Below are 11,818 nucleotides of genomic sequence, written 5' to 3' on the forward strand. Positions count from 1 at the left end.
AACTTCATCCATCAGTTCCCTTCAGGATCCATGGATGCATCTCACCATGGTCCCATGGACCTTATCTTCTTCTACAGTGGGCAGTTTTTCATTGTGTCATTCCCTGATTTTGCTTTCTGGGATTATGCGGCTGGAGCTCTTATTGGTGAAGACTGAGGCAAAAAAGTCATTGAGTACCTCAACCTTCTCCATATCCCAGGTAAATAGGTCTCCCATTTCCTTACAATTCCTTCCCAGAGAGGTAACTGTAACTTTAAGAAGCAAAAACTGTTTCTTCTGTTGGGGCAGATGGAATTGGTGTTTGTATATATGTGTAGATTTTTGCATGTGAGAGAGCAAGAAATAACAGCAGTATTCTTAGGGCACTGGTAGAGGACAAGTATAGTATGTTAGAAGTAAAATTCTAGTTGCATTGAATTAATCTCAGTTCTCATTCCCTTGAGAAATTCATTAGCTTTATCTTGGTTTGTAGTTAAACGGTTCCACAAAAAATCTTTCTGACACAACTAAATGACAACACCTTGGACACAAGTATTACACTGTGGAACAAAATTTGGCTGAACAGCTATAAGCAAAAAGTAAACAGGAATGATCAGTAGCAAATCTGCTTCCTACCATCCAGACTCAGAGATCCTTTAATGTTTAAATGAAGAGAGCATGGGCTTCCTTGGACACATTTAATCACTGTTGAGATCTTCATGCTTTTCAGTATCGTAGAAGATAAAGATGTAGGAGCATCATGGCAGAAGCTGTTAAAAATGCCACCTGCAAATGTAAAACACAAAGAGAGAGAAATCTCATTGTATACAGGATATTTCAGGGGGGAGATAACACCAAAGTTAAGCTCCAACTCTACTGAAATCAGTAGGAAAGTCACCATTGACTTCAGCAAAGCCAGTACTTCACCAAAGATATCATGGGACCAGAGCAAGTACATAGCTGCTTCTCTAGCAATGCAGTGGCAAAGAACTACATTACAGATGGGGTTTCATAATAAATTTCCTGGTTCAGGGAAATGTTAACCCAAAACAGAAAGGAATCACACTTTAAGTCTAGAGTGCAGCTAGATTAATACTGTTTCTAAGTAACCATATCTGTTAGATCATGACTAGACTAACAATTTAAGCAATACCTACATATTGTGAGCACTCTCATAGGCAATTTTCAATTTTAGGAGGGATTGCCTGATGGTCTCAGATGCTGTTAAAATATAATTTTCACACAAGAGGGCACCATTGCATTCCTAGTCATGGAAAAATCCCTCACACCTATGAAATTGTTTTCCCCTTTAGACAGGCACAGCAAGAGATTTGTACATATATTTAGATATATACATATATATATATTATCCAGACCTTATTTAAGGTGTAAACAGAACCTCTGAACAGAACTACTAATTATCATCTTATTTTCCTATGCCAATTTAGTTATGCTCAAAAGCTTGGGACATGGATGGGTTCATACAGCTGATTTCTGTAGACTAATGCAAAAGAACAAAAAAGTCTTAAGGCTCCAGATCTCATCAATTAGCCATATTTCAACTCTTTCTACTTCTCAGACTGCTCTGCAAATAAATCATTTATAAATTTATTTCATTCATTTATGAATTTATGTTAATACAGTGGATTTAACCCCCAATGCATTTCTTAGGCTTATTGATCTCATATACACTGTTTGTAGTCCCAAAAATCAGAGTTGAAGAGACTGTCTTAATGAATAGCCAGGGAATTGGGTTTAGTCCCTTGGCTGTGTGGTTTACAATGCAGCATACCTCACTTTAGCCACAACTACTCGACAGCAGTTTCTTTGAAATACTTCCTACCCTACTAACATAGCATGAAAGTTAAAAGACACCTAAGTAAAAACAAGTATTTCACTTCCCATTCTCCTCCCCCTCGGGAGAGGTTGGAAGAACAAAAAAAAAAAAAAAAAAAAAAAAAAGGCATTTGACCTTATTAGTCATACTGTTTAACATACTCCTAGAAAGTGCTCAACTATTTTGAAGAGCATAGTATGAAACTGCAATGGCATGATACTGTGTTTGCCATAAAATACAGGATAACATAGAATCATAGAAACATCTAAGTTAGAAATGACTTTCAAGATCATGAGGTCCAACCATCAACCTGACCTACTGTAGTGAGTTTACATGGCAAGGGATTGGTAGTGGGGGGGCTACAGGGGTTGCTTCTGTGAGAAGAATCCAGAAGCTGCCTCGTGTCAGAAAACAACCAGTTCCAGCCAGCTTCAAAGGGACCCGCTGCTGGCCAGAGCCGAGCCAATAAAAGATGTTGGTTGAGCCTCTGTGAGAACAGATTTTCGAAAGGGGAAAGAACTGCTGGGCAACAGCAGCTGGGACAGCAAGGAGTGAGAATCAGCCCTGCAGACCCCCAGGTCAAAGCAGAAGGAGGGCAGGAGGTACTGCAGGCATGCAGCAGACGTTCCCCTGCAGCCTGTGGAGAGGCCCCTGGTGGAGCAGGCTGTCCCCCTGCAGCCCATGGAGGAGCCCCAGGTGGAGCAGGTGGATGTGGCCTGGAGGAGGCTGCAGCCCATGGAGAGCCCCCACAGGAGCAGGCCCCGGGTCGGAGCTGCAGCCCGTGGAGAGGAGCCCACACAGGAGCAGGGGGTCTGGGGGGAGCTGCTGGCCATGGGGGACCTGTGCTGGAGCAGTTCTTGAAGAGCTGTTCCCTGTGGGCAGCCCCCACAGGATCAGTTCAGGAAGGATGGCATCCTGTGGGAGGGACCCCATGTGGAGCCTGGGCAGAAAGTGACAGTGAAGGATTAGCAGAGGAGAAGCATTATGGACTGGCCGCAGACCCAATTCCCCATTCCTCTGCACCATTCAGGAGGAAGAAGGTGGATGAGGAGAAAGCATTTTTAGTTTGTTTTCTTTGTTTCTCTCTTCTCTAGCTGCCTAGTAATAGGCAATAAATTTTACTAATCTCCCTACTCTGAGTCTGTTTTGCCCATCACAATAATCGTAGAGTGATCTCCCTGTCATTATCTCAACCCTTGAGCCCTTTTCATCATATTTTCTCTCCCTTTACCTTTGAGGAGGAGTGAGAGAGTGGTTGTGGTGGAGCTCAGCTGCCCACCTGAGTAAAACCACCACACCTACCAAGTCCAATCACCAAACTATGTCCCTTAGTGTCATGCCCACCTGTCTCTTAAATATCTCCAGAGATCAGCATTCTAGCACTTCCTTTGGCAGCCCATTCCCATGTTTGACCACCATCTCTATGAAGATACTCTTCCTAATGTCTGGTCTAAACCTCCTGTCATGCAACGTGAGACTTTCCTTGCATCCAAACACTCCTACCTCAAATCATGAGGAAAGGGTGCATCCCTCAACATCTAGCCAAGAATTATTGTCAAACTTGGATGCCCATTGACTCACATAGAAGATGCATCCACAGTTCTCCCAAAAGAAAAGATGCATGGACAGTAGGATGGAAGGACAAAGCACATCCTTACTTACCCTTCAAGCATGAAGAAAAGTGCTCTAAATGTAAAGATTGAAAGTATATTAACCTGTACAGGAGCACTAACTTTTAGGGACTGCTGCCTGACTGTAAGCAGGGACATTTTTTCTTGGTCATGATTTTTACCCTAAAACCAAGAACAAATAAGTAATACACTGGATAAAATGAAAAGGCTCTTTCACTTTGGATTTTCTTTCCATTAATTTTAGGATACATCTTAAGAATTGCAAAAGATGCTCCAAAATTCATTAATAATAATTTAAATGGATCAGATCATGCACGGACATATTAGTTTGGATCTCAGTTAATACATAATACAAGGAAGAGTTTACAGAAGATAATTTCCCTTCTATAAATCATCACAGACACTTCTGTAATCACAAAAGAAGACTCATTTCTGACTATTTCTTCAGTAAATTTCCCTTAATATCTTTTAATACCCTGTTGCTCCCCCACCCCCTTTAAATAGTTTCCTCTGGTGTACACACCTCCTTCTTTTTCTCACAAGGAGTTTGATCTACACCTCAGAAGACATAAAGGTATATCTTGCTACACAAGCCATATGCTGAGTAAATCTTGCCTAAATTTTATATTTGTGAATTATAACTGTAATTAGCCCTACATGAGAGAGGGATTGTTGCTGTAATAAAAGAATCCTTAATTATGGACACATATAAACCCAGGCATAAATAAGCCAAGTATTATTATTCAGCATGTAGACACTTTCCCTGTACTTTTGGCATCAGCTTAACCACAGCAGATTATTTTTTTATCTGATGATGCAGCAATCAAGCCAGAACTGTCACGACAGCAAAACACACCTTGTGTATCCTTGTATAATAGAAGCCAGAGCTGAGCAATGAATACGCAATAGAAATGATTAGATGGATAATTTGAAGCCTCAGGAAAGAAGATGAAATTGGAGAACAGGAAAAAAAAAAAAAAAAAAAAAAAAAATGCAGAGAAACCCCATTAATAACAGGCCCGGGGCAACTCCCAGTAAAAACTCCTAACTCTTTTCTTTTTTTTCTGGTATTTTTGCCCTACAAGAATTGTAAGAATCTGAAATACTTAGGATCATGACAGCACTAAATCTGTTAGAATATCTACTGTGCACTAAAATTCCTTCACTGGGGCACAATTCCATGAGTATAAATTGCAGTAGCATTTTTAACCTATTTGCATATGATTTACCACAGTATCTCCTGCATCTGTGTACTATGATGATTTAACCATCTTCATAAACAAACTGGATACACTCTCCTAAGATAACCACACTGTGCACTTCAGTTAACAAATACCAATATTTGCAACTTAAAAGTACTTGCACCACTTATGAAACAGATTAAATGCAGCCTCTCTTTTACAATGATTTCAATGCACAGTAAATTCAAAGAATTTCAAAATTGTGCATCCAGAAAGCATTTCAAACTTGCAAGGATAGTGAATGACATGGTGTTATACTGTGCCAAATATATTTTCTGAGTGATTCTTAAATCAGGGGGTCTTGATAACATGCAGTTAATTTCAAATACTACAGTAGCCATTACGTACTACTAATAGTTTGGGAGAATGGGAGGGAGAAGGCAGTCAAAGCTCCATTGTCAAATGCTACAGAGCTGATAGCTGTACATTCTGCAGAATAAAGTCATCTTTTTGGTGCAGCTAAAAACATTGACTACTGCAAAGATGCTTTATTACATAGTTAAGGTCTTTTGAGATAATATTACCTGAAAAAATAAACAACAAAATGCATGACTGTAGAAAATGAAGTATGGAAATTAGTAAACACCCATTGTTGCACAAGTGTACTAGGATAAAAAATAAAAAAAAATGTTTTTTCACCACTCTTGTAAGGCTGAGTCATCCTACATGTTACTTGTATTAAAGATAGCTGATAAGTCATTTTCAGGCAGCACTGAAAACCCACAACCAGCTCTGCTTCATGTACATCATATTGCAAGATAAGGATCTTCAGTTTACAAATTCTTAAGTGCCTAAAGTCTATATCCAGCTAGGAGTTAAATATCTAGTTTAAGTTTATGTGCATCACCTAAGAACCTTTGGCAGTCAGAAAGAGGGAGAACCCCTCTCACTTCCATCCCAGCATGTAACTCACCTTGTCCTAGGATAGGTGGAATGAATCACCACCTTGTGGTACCAGTAGTGAGTCCCCACTATCTAGATCTGCATTTGTGTAATACCTAGCAATGATTCTAACTCATAACCAACAGTATTGCAAGTGTCTTTCCCTTTCAGACCATGGTCGAAGGGTTTGGTTTCCTCAGCCCGTGCTGCCAAAGGTATGAAGGCATGCTTCAGCTTGGCAGAGTAAAGATCAATACCCCTGTTTCTCTCTTCTTCTCTTCCATGCAGTTTGTGTAACTATCAGCTCAGCTGTCTAATCCAAATAAGACTCATTCACAGTCCTGGAATCAGCCACTGATGGCTCACTCTGCTTACCAGTAGAGAGCTAATGACTTTTCCATGTGGACTTCTGACTGCATCCCTTTCAAAGCCACATTCTTTCTCTCCACCTCAATAGTACGTGCCCCCAAACATCATGCTTTCAGAATAAGACTCAGGACAGCTGGTATCCAACTCACTGTCCCACCCCACAGCACCAGAATCTCACTCGCAGTTCAGTGCCTGAGTGTCTCCCTGTCTGTGGACACTCTGCCACATGGATCCAGGAAAGGCCTACCAATTTCCAGTGTTTTGTACAAGGAAACTTGTAGAAAATACCCTGTCAAATGGCATGGTGATGTGACATGACCAGGAAAGCAGATTTATTATCAGCAATAAATTATTTTTATTTTCCAAAAACAAATGTAGTAAAAAGGGAATGATGTATACTCACTGGAAGGTTTGCTTTTACAATGAATCCCCTGCAAACAGAAACAAAAATATTATAAAAACTGTTCTGAGGAAATGATAAAAATTAATATTACTTAATAATTATAAACAAATATAAGCATACCATAAACAAGTAAGCATATTCACAGACCATAACAAAATCACTTTCAAAATGAAAAAAAATTTCAAATACCGTGGAAATGCACACTACTACTTCATCTGATGGCCTGATAAGTATAGGGACACAAGATCAGTATTAATCTTATTTTCATGAATTTTCAACTGAGTTGTAACTGTTATAAGAAGTCTCAGGTTCTATCAAATAAAGACATAATTTTATAATGCACTGCCATTTACATTGACCAATAGTTTTTTTATTGTTTCACAATCAGGCAAAGAAGCTAAGTGATTTTTTAATGGAATATATCTATAGCTCTTCTGAATGTTAGATGAATCTTAGAAGATCACACTAGGCCAATTATTACAGCAAATGCAAATGAATTTAAGGAATAGCAATTGTCATTTTATTTCTGAGAACTATCTCACTCAGGATCCTGAAAATGAAATTACTCAGGCACAGGGCTTACCATGTTCAAGTGGGCAAGTGTTTTTGTAAGAGGCAAAGTGAGCTGACACTGAGATTTGAACAGGTTTCCAGCTATTTTTCAGACAAACTATGACCATTTTCCCAGTAAAATAAAAACTCAACCACAAATTAAAATTTTATAGAATATAAAAATAGCAAATCTTATTCTGAATACTGTGCATTAAGTGCTAAATACAAGCTATAACTAAACAAACAAATATATTTTTCTCCTGTTCTGACATTTAAGCTTCTGACATAACACTTATACCAGCGCTTCTTGCTATATGGCATAAAGTATATTCCCCATTACTTTCCTTTAAAATCAGCATCTCGTTCACAGAGATGCATTTGTGTGTCGGGTCTGTCTGGGATGGAGTCACCTTTCCCTGCAGCAGCCCACACAGTGCTGTGCTCTGCACTCGTAGCTGGAACAGCACTGGTATCACTCCAGTGTTGTGTCTATTGCTGCATAGTGCTGGCACAACATCAGGACTCCCTCCAAGCCCCCAGGAGGCAGCAGGCTGGGGGTGGGCAATTGATGGGGAAGGGACATCACCAGGGCAGCTGACCTAAACCAACCAAAGGGATATTCCATAACACCTGATGTCACACTCAGCAATAAAAGGGGGGGCTCTCATGGGGGAGGGTCTCTCCTGAACAATCGGCACGTGTTTTAAGGCCCTGCTTCCCGGGACGTGGCCGAATATCGCTCATTGATGGGAAGTAGAAAATAACTTTTTTTTTTCCTTTCTCTCTGTGCTTCCACATGGTCTTGTTTCTTTTGTTTCTTTTTCTCCCCATTCCCCTTCCCTTTAATTAAATTATTCTCATCTCAAACCTCGAGCTCTTTGTGTTGTCTTTTCTCCCCCTTCCTCTTTGAGGAGGGGAGGAGTGAGAGAGTGATTGTGGTGGAGCTCGGCTGCCCACTCGAGTAAAACCATGACAATTTGTCACATCCAAAAGGAGCAGATACCACCTTGACTCTTCTGCTCTCAAATGGACAGGAAGCTCTTAGTCCTCTTAAAGCATTTCTCAACCTTGTCAATAAGCCAACAATCTGTGAGTTTTAGAGCCAGCAAAAGTCTTTCATTGGACATTTGGAAGTTCTCAAGTTGTAGAAAAATACAGAGTTGGCAGTCTGGGTAAGTATTAGTGTGACATAAAAATAACTATTGCTTTGTCTTCAATGCGGTCATCATCCACAGGTAGTTTTGTCCTCCCATAAACACAGCTTTAGAGAAAAATCATATTATTTCTGAAGGTGTGAAATTACAGCCCTGTGACAGCTGCACATGTGTATGATCTTACCCTGGGTTAGCTGATAAGTGTACACTTCTATCCTTCATGGCTGCATCTGAGTTTTTAGCTAAATAAGTTTGTTTTCAAAGAAGGCCCTTAGAACACCACTGACCAGTATCTAACCTGTATTAGTTATTATTCTCTTCTATTCATTTGCCCATTTGGAACTTTTATATTTAATAATCTCTTCTGGGAGTAGGTTATCATCTTTTATAATTGGCAGTTTGTCTCTATGACCCATAAAAGTTGTAGAGGCATAAAATATGGTATCTTAAGTCACTTTTTATAATAAGACAGAGGTGGAACATATTTTTATAGACTGCAAATTACAGAAACTATTCATGATATTCTTAAAAATATTATTTTGGCTGCTTCTATAAAACATTACATCTACACTCAAAGAAGGAATTCTAAAGAAAATTAAACTTCCTTACATAACTGTTTTAGAACTGTTCTAAAACAGTATTTCTATTTCAATGGTTTCATAAAATCCTCATTTCTCCCTGAAGGGCTGAAAAATTTAACTGATGTGACCTCATTTCTACTGCAATGAGCTCATAGAAATATTTGTCATTTATATATTATTTCTGAAGAAAAGCTTCATTTGTAGTTTGCTAATTTTTCTGATCCAGATTCCTCAGTAGAAGGAAGACTATAGCTTTCTGACTAACTCAGTTCAACACTAATCCAATAAAAGTGGAACATGCCAGCTCATATAAAACTCCACTGGAATTTTAACTGCAGTTTCAAAGAAATTGTGAGTTATTTCTAACCAGACCCTGCACAAGTACACAGAAGGACAATCTGAATGCAGTGCCTTTTACTCGAGGTCCTCAATGGCCTTAGGGAATGGAATAGACAAATACACAAAACTGAATGCAAAAAAAAAATCAGTGAGTGAGTGAGTTAGGGAGCTAGCCTTCTTGGTAAGAAAACGTAACTAATTGATCAGCTAATTGCTGAGCCACTGCTCACTGAAAGGAATTATTTTCTCATGAGGTTGATAATTTAGCAAATTACTTCTGGATTTTTAATTTGCCATTTTACAGCCAGACTATTGAAAATATTCTAGTCAGGTGGTTTGAGAGAGTTCCCAATTGCCAGTCAAAATTTCTTGGATTGTCTTCAAAATAGTTGGCTATTACTTTCTCTTTAACACTCCTTTCTGGTTACCATCATAGTACAAAAATGTATTAGATAAAAATCAAGATTCCATTGCAGTAAACAACATAAATCTCAAAAAACTTGGAAGATCCAACCTCTACTTAAAGAAGACCAATGTTTCAGATCCCGTGTTATGACACCTTAAAAATGCAAATCATATGTAAATCAATTAAGTTACAGACAATAAAACAAACCACCTGTTTCTATGAGGCTGTAGGATGTTCACGAAAACCTCCTATATCTTCTAGTCTGTCCAAATTAATTCTTGTTTTTCACTACTGCTCATATCAGTTGTGGTCTCTGATCACACAGTAACATCCCGTGTTTATTTTCACATCTCCATCAGAAAAATTAAAAATAAAAATCAAAAATCAAAAAATCCAGCACTGATTTTGGTTCTGGTAGGGAAACATTTAATGGATTTTGGGCGCTTAGGTTTTTTCAGGGTGTGGAGTTGTTGGGAAGGTTTACATAAATAATCAAGCATTTGCACAAATACTTGCCAGTTACAGCAAGCATTTGGTCACAGCACAATTCCTTTTTATAAGTGATTTCTTTTTATTGTACAATACCATAGTGTTTTGTTTTTTTTTTTTCTCTTTTATAATCGTTTTGCAAAATAGTCAAAAGAGACCATTTTTCTCAAAGAAGAACTCAAATAAATTAACCAAGTTCCTCTCCCACTTTCTATATCTTTTGTTTTCAGGAATTTTCAGTGATGAATGCAATACAAAAACATATCACACTAAAACCAGAATGGAAATTTTCTTCCCCTTTCACAAATGCTGTGGGTGTTTTTTTATGCAAAAATATGATCCTGAACATGATAGTACATTTTAGTCCAATACAGAAAGCATCTTTGATTCATATCTGCTCTGGCAATGAGCCCCAGCAAAATATACTTACACAATGTACAAACAGTTAGGGATTTTCCTGTTTCTCTAGGGTTTTCCCCATTTGTGGTATTACTCAACTGTAGCCAGAGGTTATCTGAACAGACACCACCAACGTGCAGCATTCTGAATAGGAGGTGTGGTGCCAACTTTTTAGCTAGCACAGCAACTTCTCAATCTAAGTCAATTGTAATATCACATAGTGTTGTTTAAAGACTGTACAGAAGAAAGTGAGACCAACAGAGGAAGACCAAGATTTGGAGGCACTGGGGGTATTTTCATGAAATGAAATTGCTGAGGGAAAGAAACAAAGATTAGACCTACTTTCCATTTTCTCTTATTCCTCCAGGCACTGAAGCAAAAGCAGTATTGTGAAAATTCTTCCCTGAATGTTCTATCAACCCAGAAAAGAGTTTGAGGCAAATTTGGTTTCACAGTCTGCCTGCCAGCTCTGTTGTACATGGTTCATAGATTCATTCTGTAAGGACTGGTAATATGCCTGAAAATGCCTTAAAATATATTTTGATCATAATTTGGGATCATATTGACAACAGATATTCAATATTCATTCATTCAAAATGCCTACACTAATGTCAGTGAATGTAAAGTGAAAAATGTTTCCCCCTTTTGAGATATCCTCAGCAGCAAAGCTACTACCTACACTACTGTCTAAAGCCAAATTGTCGGACAGGGCAGAGAAAAAGGAACATAACCATATTCTGAAGTTTCCCTCTATTCCAGCAACTTATGTTCTTTGATCAAAAGCAAGCAAGAGGCTGTATGTTGTCTTACAACACAGTGAGTGAGTTGTCTTAATGCAGTGTGGTCTGCAAGAACCAATGCTCAAATAGTAGACAAAAGGCTGATAAAGATAACAAATCTAATCAAGTTTTTATATTATTATTATTATTATTTCCTGTCATGAGGGGATGCTCTGCACAAATTCATCTTATTCTACATGGAATTAGAAGAGATCTCTCAGATCACTGGGCCTAGTCCCCTGATAACCACAGGTGCCACACCACCTAATACCTTTCAAAAACATTTTAAAATAAGACAGGCTTTTGTGTGTACTGATCCAATGCCCAAGCTTTTCCAGAAGCCCTGTTCTCTGACAACAACAAAACTTTTATTTTCCAAGGCAAACATAATAATGGTTAGTTTGCATTGACTTCTGATTGTGTTTATTACCTTTTCACTTAGACAGATGCTTTCTACCTTTGAATTTATTTCCCATTTCTCCACAGCCAGTAATACATCTTTTCTCAGATTTTGTTTTGCAAGGCCGTAAGAACCAAAATATTTTATTATTTCTACCTTAACATGTATTTCCTGAGGCCAGGCAGTTGAACTCAATGACCTAAAAAAGTCCCTTCCAACTGAACTATTCTATTCTATTCTATTCTATTCTATTCTACTCTGTTCTGTTCTGTTCTGTTCTGTTCTATTCTATTTCTATTCCATTCCATTCCATGCCATTCTATTCCATTCTATCCTATCCTATCCTATCCTATCCTATCCTATCCTATCCTATCCTA

The 11,818-nt window shown here is 38.4% G+C and overlaps 1 protein-coding gene across 3 annotated transcripts in view; it reads right to left on the reverse strand.

The window, feature by feature from the left end:
* Positions 1-11,818, reverse strand: part of IL17REL (interleukin 17 receptor E like) — a 59,714-nt gene that overhangs the window by 24,906 nt on the left and 22,990 nt on the right. For 2 of the 3 annotated variants that reach the window (XM_035337425.1, XM_035337436.1), the window contains 2 exons: positions 6,343-6,370; positions 616-765 (listed from right to left, as the gene is read on the reverse strand). In XM_035337425.1, the coding sequence (XP_035193316.1) occupies positions 616-765; positions 6,343-6,370 (178 nt within the window). The remainder of the gene's footprint in view (positions 1-615; positions 766-6,342; positions 6,371-11,818) is intronic. The other variant, XM_035337447.1, reaches the window with a different exon arrangement.

Source organism: Oxyura jamaicensis, chromosome 1, assembly GCF_011077185.1.
Source record: "Oxyura jamaicensis isolate SHBP4307 breed ruddy duck chromosome 1, BPBGC_Ojam_1.0, whole genome shotgun sequence".
NCBI lineage: Eukaryota > Metazoa > Chordata > Aves > Anseriformes > Anatidae > Oxyura > Oxyura jamaicensis.